At 37.5% G+C, this 23,602-nt stretch overlaps 2 protein-coding genes across 2 annotated transcripts; both read right to left on the bottom strand.

Moving 5' to 3' along the window:
• On the bottom strand, window positions 1–930 carry LOC128054339 (olfactory receptor 4N5). Its single transcript, XM_052646959.1, has one exon. It carries the CDS (start codon window positions 928–930, stop codon window positions 1–3), a length of 930 nt encoding a protein of 309 aa, XP_052502919.1.
• An 11,334-nt stretch (window positions 931–12,264) lies between these two features.
• LOC128054149 (olfactory receptor 4L1-like) lies at window positions 12,265–13,194 on the bottom strand. Its single transcript, XM_052646743.1, has one exon. It carries the CDS (start codon window positions 13,192–13,194, stop codon window positions 12,265–12,267), a length of 930 nt encoding a protein of 309 aa, XP_052502703.1.
• Window positions 13,195–23,602: the final 10,408 nt, after the last annotated feature.

Genomic DNA, 23,602 nt, shown 5'->3' with positions numbered 1-23,602 from the left:
TCAGCAAACCATGTGATGACTCAACAACTTTCTCATGGAAGCCTTTACTTCCTGATTGCGAAGGGTATAAATCACAGGGTTCATCAAAGGAAAGATTACGGTGTGAAAGAGAGAAACCACTTTGTCAGCTGGGAAGGCTCTGAAGGGGCGGGTGTAGATGAAGATGGCAGGTCCAAACATGAGAAACACGATGATAATGTGTGTGGTGCACGTGGACAGCGCCTTGCTCTTCCCCTCAGAGGAGTGCCCCTTTACACGGCAGAGGATGACTGCATAGGAGGCCAGAAGGCCCAGAAAGCACAGCAGGGTGAGCAGGCCACTGTTGGAGACCATCAGGAGCTCCACCACAAAGGTGTCCGTGCAGGCCAGCTTGATGACCTGTGGCACGTCACAGAAGAAGTTGTCCAGTCGGTTTGGACCACAGAAAGGCAAGTGGATAATGAGAGCCACTTGAACAATGGAATGAGTAAATCCCCCAAGCCACAGAGCCAACAGCAAGGCATAGCAGGCTCTAGGGTTCATGACAGTCGAATAGTGTAAAGGATGACAGATGGCAATGTAGCGGTCAAAGGCCATCACAACAAGAAGGAACATCTCTCCTGCCCCAAGAAAGTGCAAAAAAAACAGCTGAGTGATGCAGCCTCTATAGGAGATCACCTTCTTGTCAGAGAGGAAGTCCACCAGCATCCTGGGAGCTACAATGAAGGAGTAGGATGCATCCAGAAAGGCCAGGTTGCCCAGGAAGAAGTAGAGGGGGGCTGTGAGGCCGGGGTCTGACCTGATGGTGAGGATGATGAGGAAATTTCCAGGGAGGATGATGAGGTAGAAAATTAAGACTAGTGTGAAGACCAGGAGCTGAACATCTTGAGACTGGGTCAGACCAAGCAGGATGAATTCTGTCACCTCAGTGCTGTTCTCCCTCTCCATCATTCCTCAGTCTGTGGAACAACAAAGAGGAAAATACCATCTGTTATAACCATCTTTTCATCTATCCCCTAGCTCTTCTCCAAATAAAAATAATATTTTCCACACCCAGCACTTTGCCAGCTGAATGCACTTTACACATCATAGCTCTCTTCTGTTTTCAGTTAAAAACTTCCTACCTTTCATTTTCCTGCTTCTCCAAGACACTGATCTTATGGCCACACCACTTTCGTTCCTATTTAAGCATGTGTTTCTATATAATTGTGTTCCTAAGCTATTTTGCTTGAAGTATACTAGAAAATTCCTGATTAAAGCAAAACTAGTAATTATTAAGGTTGTCAGGTTGCTGCGGCTCTTGTTGTCGGTGGTGCACTGTCTCTAATGCTTAGATTAAGTTGCTGAGTTTTGGTCCCCTTCTTCATCTCCACAGAGCAAAGATATTATGCAGATGCTTCTTTCCTCCAGTTCCTGTAGAATTCCCAGTTCCTGATTTGCAGCTATGTGCTTCACTTTCTCTTTTTACCTTCATGCATTGGAGAAGGAAATGGCAACCCACTCCAGTGTTCTTGCCTGGAGAATCCCAGGGACGGGAAGCCTGGTGGGCTGCCGTCTATGGGGTCTCACAGAGTCGGACGCAACTGAAGCAACTTAGCAGCAGCAGCCTTGTTTTCAGAATTTGTGCCGCCTTAGTTCCATCACAGTGCTTTACTTTGGTGCCCTTGTGCAACCTTACTCCATTTAGTCACCTGGATCTCAGCAAGTACACTACATTACATCTAACTTAGGAGTATCCCCTTAGTTGGGGCATCCCAGGTGACTCAGTGGTAACGAATTCACCTGCCAATGCAGGAAATACTGGAGATGCAAATTCAATCCCTGGATCAGAAAGATCCCCTGGAGGAGGTAATGGCAACCTACTCCAGCTTTCTTGCCTGGATAATTCCATGGACAGAGGAGCTACAATCCACTGGGTCACAAAGAGTCAGACATGACTGAGCAACTAAGCACACATTCCCCTATTTACACCTCTGATTGGTCCCCAACCCTGCATGTGTTCCACACCCTGTCCTTAAATCCTAATTGATACTAGTCCAGTCTTACTTGCTCACCATATATATCTACAGTCTACTTTTCCCTCAGATCTCAGGATGATAGCCAAATGCCATTCCCACAAATATTTTCTTGTAATGTAAAGCTTATTAGAATATATAAAATATTTTGACTATCTCAACTAATAAAATCAAAGCTAGATCTGGAAATGACCATATAGAACATGTAGTCTAATATATCATTTAGCAGATGAGAAAAACAGAGTAATTTCAGTTAAGATTCTTAAATTTGCAATGACTTTTCTCTTTAATTCTAATTAGTAAGTGATAGGGGTGAAAAGGTATGTGTTCCTCTGTTTAAACAGATTGTGTGTGTGTGTTCAGCTGTGTCTGATTCTTTGCAACCCCATGGACTGTAGCCCACCAGGCTCCTCTGTCTATGGGACTTTCTATGTGATAAAGTTACTAATTAGTGCCCCATCAACTTGTATTTTATTTAGGTGCTTAAATAATTACTATCTGCTTATGTAAATACTTCGTCCTTGTGGGCTATAATCTGCTCTAAAGAAGAATTCTGTTCATGACATCCAGAATTAAGGTTTAGTCTATATAGTGGTCTCCAAAATGGAGTATGCTCATCGCAGTGGATAAACAAGATAATCCATTAGGGTGCATAAAAACAATGGAACTTCTCCTTTTATTATTATAAATCATGCTTTGAATTTTTAAAAGTATTTGTGATTGCTTTCTAAGTGTTACATTAGTATAATTGTAGAAATATCCTATAAATAAACATTCATATATATGATATTTGTGCATATTTGTTGAGATGAATGATGTAAAAGAAGGTTGTTGACAATAACAAAATATTATAATGTGACATATAGCAATATTTCCCTTGATTTTTAATTATACACAATGTTGATTTTCAAAAATGCTATGCATACAGTGGAATGCAATTTATCAATGAAAAGGAATGGAGTACTGATATATGTTACAACATGGATATAACTCAAAACCATTATGCTATATAAAAGGAGCCAATCACAAAGGACCACATATTTTATAATTCAATTTATGAAAAATGTCCAGACAAGGCAAACCTGTAGATATAGAAAGTAAAAGAGTGGTTGCCAAGGAATAGGAATGGGATAGGAGTGACTGTTAATGAGTATGAGATTTCTTGGGGAGTGTTTTAAAATTATATCATGTTTATGCTTGCATAGCTCATTAAATACACTTAGCACTGAATAATATGGTCTAAATGGTATATTTTATAATATTTTTTTATATATCAATAAATATTATTTGCACTGTGCTCAGTCGCTCTAGTTGTGTCTGACTCTTTGTGACCTCGTGGACCGTAGCCTGCCAGACTCCTCTGTCCATGGGATTTTCCCAGCAAGAATACTGGAGTGGGTTGCCATTTCCTTCTCCAAGTTTCTTTAACTGTTATTTAATGTGGCAGAGAAGAGTAAAGAGGAAAAAATTTCTAATTGAAATTTGACATAATTATTACTAGCATCCCTGGAAAGAGGAAGAGAGAAAAGGAAAGAGTAAAGGAAGACCACCCTTAACAAGTCTATATAGGGAACTCAAGGGAAATTCACACAATCCACCAGTATTTTAGGCATACTTATTAGGCAACATCAGAACATGTGTTCTGTGTGATTAGTAACATCTGTAAGGAGCAGTCAAATGTGACAAAGAAGTTGTTTATAACTCATGGGTGGGCTTCCCTCATAGCTCAATCGGTAAAGAATCTGCCTGCTAATGCAGGAGACCTGGGTTCGATTCCTGGGTCAGGAAGATCCCCAGAGAAGGAAATGGTAACCCACTCCCATATTCTTGCCTGGAGAATCCTATGGACAGAGGAGCCTGACAGGCTACAGTCTGTGGGTTGCAAGAGTCGGACACGACTTAGGAACTAAACCAACCATACCATAACTCATGGGCACATGTTTGTGCATAAAAATACATATTCACACATTGTGAGTCTAAGAAAATTGAAATAGGAAAAAAAAAATGTCTTTGGTGACCTTCAAATTAGTTTAGGAGCTCCTTTCTTTCTTTTATCCACTTAAACACTGATTTGTTTCCACATTCATTCCTCATTCTGCCTGTAGAAACCTACTCTTAGGAAAGTAAGTCAACAGCTACCTCTATCTGTTCTTAAGTTTTGTGCATTTCAGGTGCTCAAGGTTATTTCTTTGGGTTCCAGGACAGAGGGATCACTATGAGTTACAGGCTCTTCCACTCTACCTTTGCTTTTATTTTCTATCATCCACCTCTACTCCCTATTTGTTATTAACAAATGAAAATCTATACCACTTAATACTTTAAATTCACTACTCTTGTCCCATTCTCATGTACTACCTTCTATTCCAGTGATTCTCAAATTCTGCTCTTCATAGAGATAAAGGACAGACATGCCTTGGATGACTATTGCTCTGTGAAAAAAAAAAAAAGAATGAATTCCGAAAAAAAAAAAAAAAGCCCCAAACAATGGATCTTAGATGGAAAAGCTTTTGTCCTAATCCTATAAAGCAAAGAAGTAACTGTCAGTGTAGGCTAAGATATAGATCTGAATGCTCTCATCTCTAATATTCCTTGTTATTTCAACTGGTACAAAAACACACCTGGAACTGAAGATGCATGGGTAGAGATGTCTATTTCTTTTCCTTCTTTCTGTGAGTGCAGACCCCCAACATCCATCCACAAGCAATATAGAGCGTGCCCAGTTTCCAGCTGCTATTAGATCAGCTCCCCTCTGGGGACCTGATTACCATCCCGGCATCTCACTCTTTAATCTTTCCCCATTTATTTCCTGTTCTTGTTTTTTATAATTTCCCATTTTCTTCCTGTTAATTCTACCTTAATACATTCATTTTCTCAATTATTCTTTTTATATTTATATTTTCTTTAGCTTCTTTTATTTTCAATTTTATTCTTTTATTTTTTCTTGCAATTTCTCTTCCTTGTTATATCTCTTGCTTTCCCATCCTCCTTGCTTTATTTCTTATCATTCTCTTTCTTTTCCCTCTTTTTGCCCAAATTCTTTCAGTGTTAAATCTTTCTCACCTTCTTCTCTATATGTATTCTACTTCATCGTGTTCCATGCCTGTCTTTCCATTAATTCTGAGGTAGTAGATTGTTTTTCTCATTCAATGGTAGAGGGAGCATGGTAGGTGCTTCCTAAATGTTCACTTAGAGTGGATTTTCTACAGACTGAAAATTCTTAACTTGGTCTTCAGTGCTATGCCTTTTCTCCTGAATACTATCCTCTGAAATTTACTCAGTCTCAATCACACATTAGTCACTCAGTCACACAGGCTCTCACATATTTTGTCTGCTTTTAACTCATTCTGATACATATGAAATGACTTTGTGCTCTAAAGCTAATCTCCTTGATACCACCCTTACCAAGATGAAAGTTCAAATATGACAATGTGGTTTCTGATAATGTATTGATTTCTATATTTTATTACAATATATTGTTACTATTACTACAAGTTTTAAAAAATGTGGATCAGGCAGAAAAATAAGAACATTTAATTGATAGTAGAGTTGTTCAGTTCAGTTCAGTTCAGTTGCTCAGTTGTGTCCGACTCTTTGAGACCCCATGAATCGCAGCACACCAGGCCTCCCTGTTCATCACCAACTCCCGAAGTTCACTCAGACTCATGTCCATCGAGTCAGTGATGCCATCCAGCCATCTCATCCTCTGTTGTCCCCTTCTCCTCCTGCCCCCAATCCCTCCCAGCATCAGAGTCTTTTTCAATGAGTCAACTCTTCACATGAGGTGGCCAAAGTACTGGAGTTTCAGCTTTAGCATCATTCCTTCCAAAGAAATCCCAGGGCTGATCTCCTTCAGAATGGACTGGTTGGATCTCCTTGCAGTCCAAGGGACTCTCAAGAGTCTTCTCCAACACCACAGTTCAAAAGCATCAATTCTTCGGCGCTCAGCCTTCTTCACAGTCCAACTCTCACGTCCATACATGACCACTGGAAAAACCATAGCCTTGACTAGATGGACCTTAGTCGGCAAAGTAATGTCTCTGCTTTTGAATATGCTATCTAGGTTGGTCATAACTTTTCTTCCAAGGAGTGTCTTTTAATTTCATGGCTGCAGTCACCATCTGCAGTGATTTTGGAGCCCCCCAAAATAAAGTCTGACACTGTTTCCACTGTTTCCCCATCTATTTCCCATGAAGTGATGGGACCAGATGCCATGATCTTCGTTTTCTGAATGTTGAGCTTTAACCCAACTTTTTCACTCTCCACTTTCACTTTCATCAAGAGGTTTTTTAGTTCCTCTTCACTTTCTGGCATAAGGGTGGTATCATCAGCATATCTGAGGTTATTGATATGAGGATTATGTAAAATTTTATTCAATTGCACAAATCTTCACCCATACAATATCTTATAAATTAAATGAAATAGTTAAATTAGATAATAGAAATTTGTATTTTCTTTTAATACTCCAAGATCTTATATAGTATCAGGAATATTATTTGAAGATATTTTATTTAATATAAGTGACTATTTCTATAGTTTGGTAACTGTATAACCTTGGGCAAGTTATTTAGTGTTTTAAAATCTTTTTTTTTTTAATCTAAAAAGGGGAAATAATATATCCCATCTTTTTGTTCCGCAGGGTCAAATGAGATGATCAGTAGCCAATTCACATCTACTTAGACTGAACTAAAACATCCAGTAATTAGACAAATGTAGATCTCACCTTTTCTCTGTTCCTGCAACATTATCCTATTAGCATGCATTTTCAGGCAGCAAATATCCCAGACAGTTATAATGTGAATTGTTTTCTATTTTCTTCTTCCTTTCAATTTCTTTCAAATATGAAGACTGAGCAAAAATTTTACCTCACCAGGTGTTCAGTGTGACTCTCAAACAAATGGCTATTATCTTCCTCCTGATAAAAAGGGGATTAACTGATCATTCCAGAATTTTTCCTTAAATATATATTCTCATGGTGAAACATGTTGAATTCTAAATCTGGTCTACAACTTATAATGCAATAAGGGGTGTATGGGGTATTATAGCTACTTTAAGCCTACAGAGTACTTTCAGTGGGAATATTAGAATGTCATCTAGAACTAGAGGAAAAGATGAGAATACTTTAAGGATTAATTGTTCAAAAAATGTACCAGCTAGGGCCACACAGGTCTTGTTAGGATTTAGAATTTGACAGTTTATCAGTGACAGTGATAATGGAATGGCACATATGCTTATTAAGCATAATGAAAGTAGAAAGTCTAGGGAGATTATTTTAGATCTTATTATACAATTCATACAAGTGATGAAAATGCATGGTTGTTTAATAAGAAGTTAAATAGTGAAAATAAATCAATGATAAATATGTTACTACCTTCATTTCTTTGTATAGAAGAGTTTGATAGAGAATATATTATGCTCAAAATGTTTTTCAAGAATAATTCTCCTTAAATAAGAGAACTTCATGATGTCTTGTAGAATAGTCTCTCTAGGGATATGCTGTCTCAAATAAAAGAATTATTATACTGTGATTTTTGTATCTATAGTTATTCACTTTTTTGAATGTGTGTTCAGCTGTAGCAAAATGAAGAATTTTCAGTTTCTAAATTAATGTTATATGGAAGAAAAAATACTTAATTGTAAGAAATTAATTTGACTTTTTGTTTAAGAAGTGAAATAAATCTATCACATTAAAATTAAAATAACAGACATCTTTTTCAAAAGGAAAACAATATATGATCAAGTGTACTTTCATTCAAATTTATATCCAATTCAGCCAGAGATGCAGTAGGAGATAAAAAGTTGGAGAAAGAGGTAAAGAGATGAAAATAATGTTATTTATTTTTTCCTATTATAATCTGTGCTGCAAGTAAATAACTTTGAATATATGTCATTTTGCTTGGATAAACTTAATATAACAATATAAATTTCCAGAAAAACAGATTGAAATGTAATTGGAAAATACAGGAGAAAAGAGGGAAAAAAATGGAAAGACATAATGAAAAAAAAAAAGAAGAAAAGATGTAGAGACAAAGAAACCATGCCCACAGAGATGTCTGTGCCACAAAGACATGTATGCAGATACAAAAAAAGGAGGAGAGAGAGGACAAAGAGAGAGGAGACAGTGTCAGAGAGAGGAAATATCTCTGGCAATGCAGTGCCTTTTGTTGTGATTTTTGGGTTTTATTGTTTTTTTATATAATTACAGATTTCTCAGGGATCTCAGTTTTCAGTAGTGATTGATAAGATAGATTCTATTTCTTTGAGAAGCCTCTGAGAAGTTGAGGTGTTAGGTGCATGGATTGATTCTTTCCCTCCCCAGGGAGAAATGAGAGCTGAGGTTTTTAATCACCAAGTAGTATTCTTTTTTAAAAAAATATAAATTTATTTATTTTAATTGGAGGTTAATTACTTTACAATATTGTATTGGTTTTGCCATACATCAACATGAATCTGACACAGGTATACACGTGTTCCCCATCCTGAACCCCCCTCCCTCCTCCCTCCCCGTACCATCCCTCTGGGTCATCTCAGTGCACCAGCCCCAAGCATCCAGTATCATGCATCGAACCTGGACTGGCGATTCGTTTCTTACATGATATTATACATGTTTCAATGCCATTCTCCCAAATCATCCCACCCTCTCCCTCTCCCACAGAGTCCAAAAGACTCTTCTATACATCTGTGTCTCTTTTGCTGTCTCACATACAGGGTTATCATTACCATCTTTCTAAATTCCATATGTATGCGTTAGTATACTGTATTGGTGTTTTTCTTTCTGGCTTACTTCACCCTGTATAATAGGATTCAGTTTCATCCACCTCATTAGAATCGATTCAAATGTATTCTTTTTAATGGCTGAGTAATACTCCATTGTGAAGATGTACCACAGCTTTCTTAAACATTCATCTGCTGATGGACATCTAGGTGTTTCCATGTCCTGGCTATTATAAACAGTGCTGCAATGAACATTGGGGTACACATGTCTCTTTCAATTCTGGTTTCCTCGATGTGTATGCCCAGCAGTGGGGTTGCTGGGTCATAAGGCAGTTCTATTTCCAGTTTTTTAAGGAATCTCCATACTGTTCTCCATAGTGGCTGTACTAGTTTGCATTCCCACCAACAGTGTAGGAGGGTTCCCTTTTCTCCACACCCCCTCCAGCATTTATTGCTTGTAGACTTTTGGATTGCAGCCATTCTGACTGGTGTGAAATGGTACCTCATTGTGGTTTTGATTTGCATTTCTCTGATAATGAGTGATGTTGAGCATCTTTTCATGTGTTTGAAAGCCATCTGTATGTCTTTGGAGAAATGTCTATCTAGTTCTTTGGCCCATTTTTTGATTGGGTCGTTTATTTTTCTGGAGTTGAGCTGCAGGAGTTGCTTGTATATTTTTGAGTCTAGTTGTTTGTCAGTTGCTTCATTTGCTGTTATTTTCTCCCATTCTGAAGGCAAGTAATATTCTATAATGTGTACATAGCACATTTTGTTCTATCCATTCATCAGTTGATGAACACTTGGGGATGTTTTAACTTTCTATTATTATGATTAAGGCTGTTGTAATCATTCGTCTACAGTGTGTTGCGTGCATATGTGTTTTCATTTATGTTGCATTGATATCTGAAGTAAAGTTACTAGGTCATATGTTAATTCTATGCTTAACATTTTGAAAAACTGCCAGAATTTTCTTTAAAAATGTTGCACCATTTTATGTTTCACCACCTGTGTATTAGGGTTCCAACTGTTGTACATCCTTGTTGATCCTTGGAGTTGTCTGTCTATTGGATTATAGCCGTCCCAGTGGGTGTGATGTGATTTCTTATTGTGAATTTGACTTGGGTTTTCTCTTGATACTCACGATATTCAGCATCTTTTTATATACTTATTGGCCATTTGTATATCTTTTATGGAAACATTTATTTAGATTATTTTCCCATTTTAATAGAATTTTCTAAATTCTTGTATTTCTGGATACAAGTTCCCAATCAGATACACGATTTATAATCGACTTCTACCATTCTGTGTGTTGTCTTTTCCCTTTCTCCAGATTCTCAATTATGCTGCACTTTTTGTTTGCTTGTCTTGGGTTTTTTATCGTGAAAGTGTGAAAGTCTCTCAGCCATGTCCAGCTCTTTTGCGATCCCATGGACTGTCATCCGGTCTGCTCTATGTTCATGGCATTCCTCAGGCAAAAATACTGTAGCCAGGCAGGCTCCTCTGTCCAGGCGAGAATACTGAAACTGGTAGCCATTCCTTTCACCAGGGGATCTTCCCAACCTCAGGATTGAACCTGGGTCTCCTGCATTGCAGGCAGATTCTTTAGTGTCTGAGCCACCACGGAAGCATCTTTTATTGTGAGTTCTCTTTTTCAATCTTTCTACAAGAGTAAGTATAACCTGTCTGAAAATTAAGAGGAAACCTTAACTAAAATTGGATTTGGGAAGGCCTGTAAAGGGAGCTCTCATGCCCTGCCATTTATCCTCAATTACCCCAAACAGGAAGTAATCAGGCACTAGCCTCAGTGGGAATAGATGTATATAGTTCTCCCGAAAAGGAAGGGCAATCACTCTACTTTCCCAGCAGGAGGAAAGAATACTTTCTTTTTGTCCAGCAACAAGTTCAAGCCAAAGGAAAATGCCTAAGCTCAGACTTCACCTGAACTTTTGCTTTCTTTCAATGAACTTTCTTCTTTTTACTTACATGTGACTTCCTTTCCTTATCCCACTCTCCTTACTATCAAAGCTTCATGTTCATCTCACTCATAGTATCTTTCTGGCAGATGAGCTTTTCTACCTGACATGAATTGTTTAATAAGCCAATTAGATCTGCAAATTTACTCAGTTGAATTTTGTATTTTAACAGGTGTTTCAAACCACAGTTTTTTCAGTGATCGTGTGTTTTCTTCTACCAAATACTCAAGCCTGTCACTTTGAAGTTGCAAGTTAAAAGAAAATTATCACCTTGATGTTTCAGGACATACAAAGAATTTGATGACAAGCCAAACCCTTGTTAGGGAAGCACTTATTTTCATCTCCACTAAAAATCAAGTTTGAGAGACTTTTTTTTTTTTTTTTTTTCTTGCTGCCTGCTTCTGCTGGGCAAGCTTTCTTCTGATTTTTTCTCTTTTTTTTTTCCAGACTCTGAGCTCTCATTCAGGTGAAGTCTGAGCCATCCCTGTTCAGGCTCAAAGTCTAGTCCACAGTGCTCTCCCAAATTCAGTTTTACTAGCAAGTTCTAGGCAGTGGTATTCTATAGATGTTCTCAAAGTAGGCAATGGTTCCATGGTGGTGTATTTTTCTGGAATGCCATTGAAAGTTCAAACTAGAGTTCAGGTGTGATTTCTTAAAATTTCTTTTTAAAATCATTAATTTTAAAAATATTTTAAATGATTTTGACAATTCTAAATGTTTTGTCAGCCGAGGGACTGAAGAGCTTGAGCAAGTTTTACTGATAGACACAAAAGTCTTACATAATATTTTATCAAATGACATACAATTCCATCTACCACTGAATGTATACTTTACCTTGCAATTAGTTAGGATTGCTTTAATATCAGGTGTGCTATATTGTAGGGCTGAGATATTTTTGTTTACTATGGAGAAATAGAGTTGAATATAATTCTTATGGCAAATATTCTTAAATTATGATATATAACATAAAATCAAACAGTGTACTTCTTTTTTTTAATTTATGTTTGAAAGTCAACTCTTTATACTTATGAGCATGTGGTTTCAAGGCTGCTCTTTGTAGTTCTATTGAAATTGTCCTTCCATTTTTTCTTTTTCCTTTCTGGTATCTTATATTCCTTCTGTCATCTTATATTAACTATACTATCAAATTTATTTATCTCATTGGTTCAAGAGGTTGGAATTAAATTTTTGCCTTTGCTGTTAGCATTCTTTAAATCATGATTTATTCAGGGTACCACATTTATGGTAATATAAATTAGTGATAATCATTAGCAATCTATATTAAAATAAGCTCTAATAGTACCACTACATATTTTTATAATTATCTCTTCACTAATAAATAAATATTGACTATATCATAAAGTATTTAATGACATTATATGTCTGTTTTGCTGTAGATAACTATCATTATGTGTTATAACAGCATTAACTGTGAATTTAAAGCATTTTATCATTAATTTTTTCTGCACCCAGTTATGATTCTAAAATAAAAAAGTAAAACCATGTATTACATATAACATATTCAAATTATGTTAGCCTTATATTTGAAAGCTGGATTACTTACACAGTTCTAAAATCTAAAAGTTCTATGTGGAGCTAACATTTTGGAACCTTAATTTTTTCATGGCCTCTTGCATTTTCTGATTTCTCAAGGTGTAAATAATAGGATTCAATAAGGGTGTGATAACAGTGTAAAATACAGCAAGCACTTTATTTCTGGCAAAACTCTTGAAAGGCCAGGCATAGATGAAGATACACGGCCCAAAGAGCAGACTGACCACAGTGATGTGGGCAGACAGTGTGGACAGAGCTTTGGAGAGGCCTCCAGATGATCTTCGCTGCACAGTGGCCAGGATGACCGTGTAGGAGACAAGCAGGAGGAGGAAACACGTGAGGGACAACAGCCCGCTGTCAGCAGTGACAAATAGTTCCAGGGTGTATGTCTCTACACACGCAAGCTTAATCACAAGGGGAAGGTCACAGAATATACTGTCTATGACGCGGGGGCCACAGAAAGGCAGGTTTACAGTTAATACCATCTGACTCATGGTGTGTGTAAAACCAATTGTCCATGAGAGTACAACAAACCCGTTCAGCAACCTGTGGTTCATGATTTTCCTGTAGTGCAGGGGTTTACATACGGCCACATATCTGTCAAAAGCCATGGCTACCAGCAGAGTCATCTCAGCACCTCCAAACAAGTGCATAAAGAACATCTGAGCCGTGCATCCCCTTATAGAGATGGTCTTGTGTTCAGTGAGCAAGTCTCTGATCATCTTGGGTGTGGTGACCGAGGAGAGACACATGTCCAAAAAGGAGAGGTTTCCAAGGAGGAAGTACATGGGAGAATGAAGGGTGGGACTGCATGTCACTGTGACCATAACGAGAGCGTTGCCCAGCACAGTAGCCCCATAGATCAAGGGGAATGTCACGAAGAAGACAATCTGAAGTCCCCATCCTGCAGAAAATCCTTGTAAAATAAACTCAGTCGCTTCAGATCCATTTTTCAGATCCATTTACTCAACTCAAAAGAAGTTCCAGAAGTTCTTTCTTATCTCGGATGTTTTCAAGAAATGATTAGTGCCTACAAATTAGAGAAAATAAAATGAAAATAATGTTCCTGTAGGTTAGCCTCCAGAAGTATACAGAGTGTATACTAAAATCTTGACGGTGGACCTGGGAGTACACAGAAGACAGAACCACACTTAGCCTTCTATGAAGAGGTGTGCTACATGAATAACATGTAGATGAGCAGAAATATTACTGTTGACACTTTTGTGACAGTAAATGCAATTACATGCACTATGGAGAAACGACAAACCTTGACAACTATTAACATGAAAACCAACTATAATTTGGGGACCATTGCCTTTGTCACATGGATTTATTTTTTTTTTTACTTCCAGAATTATATTTTCTTATTTTTTAAAACTAAACATAAAGATAGGTTTCTATTGTAAATGCTCCAGTTAATGAGAAAGGGACTATACCTCACATAGTTCCTATGGTACATGGAATTTTACAACCCATGATACAATTAACAAAAGAAAAATCTGAATATGAAATTAATTCAATTAAGCAGAAATTGATTAAAAAGACTTATTTTGGCCTTTTACTTTATTTCAGAGGGAAAGATGGCATTCATTTAAGTTGATGACTTTCCCAGCGCTTGTGTCTCTTATTCTTCTTCCTGACCAAGTCTTCTCAAAATATTTATTTCTGCACTTAATAGACCTGTTCTTCTATTATGAATACAAAGGCAATTTAAATGAAAGGAAAGAAATTATTTTATAGCTTAGACAACAAAATGTATTGGTAAAGAAACTTTTATTCCTCTTGAATAATTAATTGCCAATTAGATTTTATTGCTTTCGCTCAATTTATTATCCACTTTGGAGAAAACTGAAGGTAGAAAAATAATACATTAGCACTAGGATAGAACTTTCTAATCATTTTTTCTCCAAATCTTATTTAGTAAATGATTTCCCTGAGTCCTAAAGGCAAGACCACTCCCAAGAATGTGTAGTGAGTATTAGATCGGATAGCATATGTATAAGCTCCTGGTTTGGCACAGAATGAGCACCGAGAAGGCATATATTGAGTCAGTTATTCATGTAAATCCAAGATTAAAGTCTGAGAATAATTTACATAAATCCCTGTTAGAAAAGTAATAAAACAAGGCTTATTTTATGAAGTTATCAGATATGAACATTTCCACTCTTGCTCATGTGTATACAATACACATTACTTAATGTAACAAGTAAATCTTTTCTTTCCCTTTCATATAGACATTTTAACAAAACAAACATAATTTCAGTATTGATGGATTTTATACTTTTTAAAACCTACGCACACTTATCCTAGACAAACCTCAAAAACTAAGTAAAAGAGACCTAACACAAAAGACCACATGTTATATAATTTCATTTATATGAAATATTTAAAATAAAAAATCCATAAAGACAGAAATTATATCAGTAGTCCCCTTGAGTTGGGATGTGAATGCCAATGAGCACTGCTGATGATAATGACTTAAATCAGATTGTGGTGATAGGTACACAAATATATGAATGTAATAATAATCACTTACATGTGTACTTACAAAGGGTAAATGTATACTATGTGAATTATATTCAATAAAATGTAAACCCATTATACATTTTTAACTTTTATTCATGTTAAAATTTGGTGTTTGTAAATTATAGTTTTCTAGTACTGTACAGCTGCTTATACTAAAATATATTTCATTGTGAGATAATTAATGACCTACTACAGTCCAATTGAATCTACTTATAAGTGTATTAATACCCCTATTTGAATTTATATTTTTGGCTATGTTTAGTATTTGGAAACTTGCTCTTCTCTGTTCTTGCTAAACAGTTTTCTTCATACTTTTCATACTATTTTGAATACTCATAATTAGTTTCCTGGAATATTCAAATTTTCCTTCAATCCAGAGTTCCAAAGAAAAGCAAGGAGAGATAAGAAAGCCTTCCTCAGAGATCAATGCAAAGAAATAGAGGAAAACAAGAGAATGGGAAAAACTAGAGATCTCTTCAAGAAAATTACAGACACCAAGGGAACACTTATTCAAAGATGGGTTCAATAAAGGACAGAAATAGTAGGGACCTAATGGAAGCAGAAGATATTAAGAAGAGGTGGCAAGAATACACAAAAGAACTGTACAAAAAAGATATTCACGACCCAGATAATCAAGATGGTGTGATCACTCACCTAGAGCCAGACATGTGAAGTCAAGTGGGCCTTAGAAAGCATCACTATGAACAAAACTAGTGGAGGTGATGGAATTCCTGTCGAACTATTTCACATCCTGAAAGATGATGCTGTGAAAGTGCTGCACACAAATATGCCAGCAAATTTGGAAAACTCAGCAGTGGCCACAGGACTGGAAAAGGTCAGTTTTCATTCCAATCCCAAAGAAAGGCAATGCCAAAGAATGCTCAAACTACTGCACAATTGCACTCATCTCACATGCTAGTAAAGTAATGCTCAAAATTCTCCATGCCAGGCTTCAGCAATATGTGAACCATGAACTCCCTGATGTTCAAGCTGGTTTTAGAAAAGGCAGAGGAACCAGAGATCAAATTGCCAACATCTGTTGGATCATGGAAAAGGCAAGAGAATTCCAGAAAAACATCTATTTCTGCTTTATTGACTATGCCAAAGCCTTTGACAGTGTGGGTCACAATAAACTGTGGAAAATTCTGAAAGAGATGGGAATGCCAGACCACCTGACCTGCCTCTTGAGAAACCTGTAGGCAGGTCAGGAAGCAACAGTTAGAACTAGACAGGGAACAACAGACTGGTTCCAAATAGGAAAAGGAGTACATCAAGGCTGTATATTGTCACCCTGCTTATTTAACTTACATGCAGAGTACCTCATGAGAAACGCTGGGCTGAAGGAAGCACAAGCTGGAATCAAGATTTCCAGGAGAAATATCAATAACCTCAGATATGAAGATAACACCACTCTTATGGCAGAAAGTGAAGAGGAACTAAAGAACTTCTAGATGAAAGTGAAAGAGGAGAGTGAAAAAGTTGGCTTAAAGCTCAGCATTCAGAAAACGAAGATCATGGCATCTGGTCCCATCACTTCATGGGAAATAGATGGGGAAACAGTGGAAACAGTGGCTGACTTTATTTTTTGGGGCTCCAAAATCACTGCAGATGGTGATTGCAGCCATGAAATTAAAGGACACTTAGTCCTTGGAAAGAAAGTTATGACAAACCTAGACAGCATATTCAAAAGCAGAGACATTACTTTGCCAACAAAGGTCCATCTAGTCAAGGTTATGGTTTTTCCAGTGGTCATGTATGGATGTGATAGTTGGACTATAAAGACAGCTGAGCACTGAAGAATTGATGCTTTTGAACTGTGGTGTTGGAGAAGACTCTTGAGAGTCCCTTGGACTGCAAAGAGATCCAATCAGTCCATCCTAAAGAGATCAGTCCTGGGTGTCCATTGTAAGGACTGATGTTGAAGCTGAAACTCCATTACTTTGGCCACCTGATGCGAAAAGCTGACTCACTGGAAAAGACCCTGATGCTGGGGAAGATTGAGGGCAGGAGGAGAAGGGGTCGACAGAGGATGAGATGATTGCATGGCATCACTGACTCAATGGACATGGGTTTGGGTCGACTCCGGGAGTTGGTGATGGACAGGGAGGCCCGGCGTGCTGCAGTTTATGGGGTCACAAAGAGTCGAATACGACTGAGTGACTGAAATGAACTGAACAACACTCTTGAATATGAAGGGTTTTCCTGGTGGCTCAGACAGTAAAAAAAAATCTTCCTGCAATGCAGGAGACCCTGGTTCCATCCCTCAGTCAAGATGAGCCCCTGGAGAATGAAATGGCAACCCACTCCAGTATTCTTGCCTGAAGAATCCCATGGACAGAGGAGCCTGGCAGGCTGCAGTTCATAGGGTTGCAGAGAGCTGGACACTACTGAAGCGACTTCGCACTTTAATACAAACGTCTTGTAGGGACTTCTCACTCTTTCAGATTTATTTAAAATCTAATTGTATTCATGGTACATTTTATACAGAGATTTTCTAAATACCTAGTTTGTCTACCTAACTCCACCTTGCCAACTCCTGCTTCAACTGTCATTGTATATGCATATTTACATTTTCTGCCAACACTTGAACCTTGATCCCTATTCTGTAGAAAATGTCATGAGTTTCTAGGTTTTCCTTTATTTTATTTGATAGTATGAATTATTTGGATACTCAGGATTTACTTTGGAGAAGGTGATGGCACCCCACTCCATTTTCTTGCCTGGAAAATCCCATGGACGGAGGAGCCTGGTGGGGTTATCCAGGTATCTTTCTATGAGATTTTGAGAGAATATTTGTACTTGGCACAAAATAGTTTCATAATCATTTCTGGTGCTTCTGTGTTGTGTGCTCAGTTGTGCCTGACTCTGTGACCCCATGGACTGTATGCTGCCAGGCTTCTCTGTCCGTGGAATCTTCCAGGCAAGAATACTGGAGTGGGTGCCATTTCCTACTTGGGGATCTCCCAGACCCAGGGATCAAACATGCATCTCTTGCTTTGACAGGGGGATTCTTACCACTGTGCCACCTAGGAAACCCTTTCATAATCATTATCCTTTTAAAAATAAAATATAATAAATTCTTGTTTTGTAAGTTGTTCCTTTTACTAAAGTAATCATATTGATATTTCTGGTATACTCTGCAACACAGGCTTCAAATTCTATTTTGATAACTTGACAACAAGGGATGCTCTGAATAACTTTTGAATTGATTGACATCTCTGTTCCTTATCTCCAAATCTTTATTTAATTCTAGTCAAATTCATCATTTAACCCATGGTTTAATACAGAGTTTTTGCATGCTGCTGCTGCTGCTAAGTCGCTTCAGTCATGTCCGACTCTGTGCAACCCCATAGACAGCAGCCCACTAGGCTCCTCTGTCCCTGGGATTCTCCAGGCAAGAATACTGGAGTGGGTTGCCATTTCCTTCTCCAATGCATGAAAGTGAAAAGTGAAAGTGAAGTCGCTCAGTCGTGCCTGACTCTTAGCGACCCCATGGACTACAGCCTACCAGGCTCCTCCGTCCATGGGATTTTCCAGGCAAGAGTATTGGAGTGGGGTGCCATTGCCTTCTCCAAGAGTTTTTGCATAGATATTGCTTTTTTGCAAGAGTCATTGTGGTTGATGGGAATTTCTCATATACAGATGTTAAAATCTCCCATAGTCTTACAATGAGCAAAATTCCTTTCCACAAGACTTAATTTATTCTATCACTATATTTGCAAGCATTAGAAATGGTTTGTGTGCACCTTTCCATGGTGTTTGCTGATAAAGAATGTATTTTATTTATTGTCATGTTGTTCATCTTACCCATGTTTACAGAATAGCAGAAAAACAAGTATTTTCTCAGTGAAATATGGCTTTGTTAATTTGCTATTAATAAGAAACATTCTAAAACACTTTATATTATATAAAGTGAAAAATTTAAAGCCTTCCATTGATTATTATATGACTATTAATATTCCAAAGAAAATTATCAGTAGTTTCATTATGGCATTATTGGAAAAGGTGTTTGATATATTTTAAATCTTCTTATGTTTATTGAGACTTCTTTTATTGCCTAACTTGATATCTACCCTAGAGAGTGTTCTATGTGAAATTGAAAAAATACATATTCTATTGATCTTGGATGGAATGTTCAATAAATATCTGTTAAGTTTTTCTGTTCTAATTTGTCATTAAAGACCAATATTTCTTTATGATTTTCTGTCTGGAAGAAAATCCACTGATATAAGTAGTGTGTTAAAGGCCCCCTACCATTATTGTACTGTCCTTTTATGTCTGTTATTATTTGCTTTATGTATTTAGAAGTTCCTATGCTGAGTGCATAAGTACTTACAAGTGCTATTTCTATTTTGAAAAATAAATGATTTTCATTTTTACAAGATGTAATACTAGTCAACCTTGTTTATATCCAGGTTAGCAAATAAGGCATGAATAGCTGCAAAGCGATTTTAATATTTCAGTAAATTCACAGAGTACTTGATCGTGTAACACAACTTGTAACTTAAAACTGTATTTCATTTAAGCATAAATTTCTGATATTTAAAGCAGAAGATAATCAGCAGCTTAGAAAATAACAGAGAAGAAACCAAAAAATAAAAAAATTTAAATGAGAGACAGAGGACATAGAAGGGCTACTTGGGAAGTTTGGTGTCTCAGTGGCAAGTTTACTGGATGACTTGAAGGCAGACACACAAAATCAAAAGCAGCCATGAGATTGTTCTCTGATACCTGTTTCTCCTGCACTACCCTGCTTTTTCAAAGCTTCTGCTCCAGCCATGTCTTCCATGATTCAGGCTTGCTCGATGTTTCCTAGCATTCCAGAAACTTATTTCTCTTTCTTCTATTTTAGTTCCTAAATTTATGCTATTTTAAACTTAGAAATATTTCATTACTCTGCAATTATTTGCTTGTTCTTGTTTATTCCTAGCTGAAATTTTTGAAGAAAATATTCCTCTGTAGTAGCATTCAGTTCAGTGCAGTTACTCAGTTGTGTCCGAACCTTTGTAACCCCATGAATCGCAGCACACCAGGCCTCCCTGTCCATCACCAACTCCCAGAGTTCACTCAGACTCACGTCCATCGAGTCAGTGATACCATCCAACCATCTCATCCTCTATCATCCCCTTCTCTTCATGCCCCAATCCCTCCCAGCATCAGAGTCTTTTCCAATGAGTCAACTCTTCACATGAGGTAGCCAAAGTACTGGAGTTTCAGCTTTAGCATCATTCCCTCCAAAGAAATCGCAGGGCTGATCTCCTTCAGAATGGACTGGTTGGATCTCCTTGCAGTCCAAGTGACTCTCAAGAGTCTTCTCCAACACCACAGTTCAAAAGCATCAATTCTTCAGTGCTCAGCTTTCTTCACAATCCAACTCTCACATCCATACATGACCACTGGAAAAACCATAGCCTTGACTAGTAGCATTACACTAGTTCAATTCAGTTCCATTACTCAGTGATGTCTGACTCTCTGCAACCTCATGGACTGCAGCACTCCAGGCTTCTCTGTCCATCACCAACTCCTGAAGCCTGTTCATGTCCATCAATTTGGTCATGCCATCCAATCATCTCATCCTCTGTCATCCCCTTCTCCTCCTGCCTTCAATCTTTCCCAGCATCAGGGTCTTTTCCAATGAGTCAGCTCTTCACATCAGGTGGCCAAAGAATTGGAGTTTCAGCTTCAGCATCAGTCCTTCCAGTGAATATTCAAGACTAATTTCCTTTAGGATGGACTGGTTGGATCTCCTTGCTGTCCAAAGGACTCTCAAGAGTTTTCTCCAACACCACAGTTCAAAAGCATCAATTGTTTGGCACTCAGCCTTCTTTATGGCCCACCTCTCACACCTGTACATGACCTACTGGAAAAACCATGGCTTTGACTATATGGACCTTTGTTGGCAAAGTGATGTCTCTGCTTTATAATACACTGTCTACGTTTGTCGTAGCTTTTCTTTCAAGGAGCAAGCGCTTTTTTATTTTGTGGCTGCAGTCACCATCCACAGTGATATTGGAGCCCAATAAAATAAAGTATCTCACTGTTTCCATTGTTTCCCGATCTATTTGCCATGAAGTGATGGGACTGGATGCCATGATCTTAGTTTTTTGAATGTTGAATTTTAGGCCAGCTTTTTCACTGTCCTCTTTCATCCTCATCAAGAGGCTGTTTAGTTCCTCTTGCTTCCTGATATTAGAGTGACTATCATCTGTATTTCTGAGGTTGTTATTTCTCCCAGCAATCTTGATTCCAGCCTGTGAGTCATCCAACCTGGCTTTTCAAATGATGTATTCTGCATAGAAGTTAAATAAGCAGGATGACAGTATACAGCCTTCACATATTCTGTTCCAAGTTTTGAACCAATCAGCTGTTCCATGTAAGGTTAGAAATACTGCTTCTTGTCCTGCATACAAGTTTCTCAGAAGACAGGTAAGGTGATCTGTTATCTCATCTCTTTAAGAATTCTCCACAGTTTTGTTGTGATCCACATGGTCAAAGGCTTATATTGAGGAAAGAAGCAGATCATCAAAGGAGATAATTCAGTATAAAAAAAGAACCCTATATACCACCATTTATCATTGGATCTTGATTGCCAACTATGTTCTCAATTAATAACTTGATACTTTAAAATAAATGGAACCCCTGGGATACTTCTTATTAAACAGTCAAAGAAAAACACTGAAGCTCTCTCTCATCATATAAAATAGCCCATGTCTTTGAAGACTAATTTTCTTCAGTTTGAACTGAGAAGTTCATATATACATACTAATATAATCTAAAAGTCAAATGTTCTAAACTATGTTTTAATTTATAAAAGATGGTCACTTATGGTGCTCTCAGTGTTTGGGAAAAGGAAAGAATAAGGCAATAAGTAATTTACTAGTGAATTACATCTATTTTTCTGAAAAAAAAAAGAAAACTTGAAAAGCTATTAATTTTAGTGCACTACTAGTTTAATTTTAACATAATAGGAAAAATTAGAGACAAATATAGCATACAAAAATGCCAAAAAGTAGAGAATGTAAAAAAAAAAAAACAATAAAATATCTATTAGGACCAGTAAAACCAGAGCTCCTCTCTGCCATGCCTACTTTTACCTTGGAAAATGAATTAGACATTGGCTTTAAGAGCTTATAGCTGCATCCCAGGAGAAGGAGAAAAAGGGTTTTGGTAAGAAAACAAATCAAGATACTGCTCTATTATAATTAATATTATTTCCATAAAGCACTCTCAAATTTTCTTTTATTAACTATTGAAAGAATACCATACCCAATAACTTTATTTGATATTTTTGCTATTTTTTAAAGCCAATCTTTAAATTCTGTTATCTACATGATAAATAATTTATAGATGTTAAGATGAACAAATCTTAAATGTGTAGTTTGAAAATTTTGTTTCCCTTTTGCAGGCATCTATGAAACTACCACACTTGTCAAATTTCTAAATATTTTTCTCACACCAAAAATTTCCCTTCGACTGCTTTGCAATAAACATTCACCAGCAGAGATAAGGACTATTCTCATTTCTCTCACGTAATATCAGTTTTGTCTATTGCTGAATTTTTTAAATAAAATCTTACAGTGTGTATGCTTTTGAGTATCTTCTCTCTAAAATAACAGTCTTTAAGAGATGTATCCAGAGTGTTTAATGTACAAGTTTGAAATTTTTTAAATGTATTACCGAGTTTTATTCCACTATGTGAATGTACTATGAATGTAACCTCATCTTGGTATCCATTTCTCAGAAGACCTAAATTAACATAGTTGGTACCAGGAGTGGTCTGAGAAACAGATGAAAATGGGGATTTGTAGCTGGCTCATCACCTGGTGGCCAATAAGATTCCACTGCAAATGGTAGGGTTCCCACCTGGCTCAGTGATAAAGAATCCACCTGCCAATGCAGGAGACACAGGCTCAATTCCTGGCTCAGGATGATCTCCTGGAGGAGGAAATGGCAACCCTCTCCAGTATTCTTGCCTGGAAGTTTACATGGACAGAAGAGCCTGGCAGGCTAGAGTCCATGGGGTCGTAAAGAATTGGCTATGGCTTAGTGAGTGAGCATGCATTCACACAAGGGGTAGATGGGACCCAGGTCCTGGCTTAGAGTAGTTGGCTGACGGCTAAATATTTCATGGGTGGTGATCTGGGGATACAACCTGTTGGAAAGGAATGCTATCGCAGGTGAATGATTCTTTTGTTTGAAAGAAAGAGAAGAGAAGTTCCTACAAAGAGAGCAGTTGTTTGCTTATTGTAAGTTGTATTGATGCCTTGAAATAAAAAGAAATTGAAAGCCATTAACTAGCAGACGTTAAAGGTTAGGTATTTAAAAGATTTAAAAACTCTTTGGTAGTTTTCAAAGAGTTCCTTGTCTCCTGATTAAGTAGACACAGACAAGCAAGACTCTGAAGATCTAACAGAGTTACACAAGTATACCTATAGAATATCCTTCATCTTTGAAACTGCTAGTTTCTCAGTAGTGTCTGACTCTGCAACCCCATGGACTGTTGCCCGCCAGGCTCCTCTGCCCATGGAATTCTCTAGGCAAGAATACTGAAGTGTGTTGCCATTCCCTTCTCTAGGGGATCTTCCACAGCTACAGAGATCCAAACAAGTGCAAACACTCTAGGCATGTGTGTCATGATAAGGTCAGAGCACTGGTAGGGAAAAATTTAGAACTCTGAAATATGGAATGAGTACATCTGGATAAATGCCCTGGCAGACTTTAGCTCTACAGACTCGTCAACATCAGTAAGAACCTGAACTTTCTCCTGCTCAAGGAGCTTCAGAGTCCTCGCCTCTGCAAGGAAATAGGTCATCTTTTAGGCCTGGACTAACTTCGTCTTGTACA

This window comes from Budorcas taxicolor, chromosome 10 (assembly GCF_023091745.1).
Source record: "Budorcas taxicolor isolate Tak-1 chromosome 10, Takin1.1, whole genome shotgun sequence".
NCBI lineage: Eukaryota > Metazoa > Chordata > Mammalia > Artiodactyla > Bovidae > Budorcas > Budorcas taxicolor.
This window is presented reverse-complemented; position numbering and strand designations above follow the sequence as displayed.

What these genes read in the sequence shown, in the direction of transcription:
- LOC128054339 (XM_052646959.1), bottom strand. Translation starts at nt 930, where the DNA reads ATGATGGAGAGGGAGAACAGCACTGAGGTGACAGAATTCATCCTGCTT.
- LOC128054149 (XM_052646743.1), bottom strand. Translation starts at nt 13,194, where the DNA reads ATGGATCTGAAAAATGGATCTGAAGCGACTGAGTTTATTTTACAAGGA.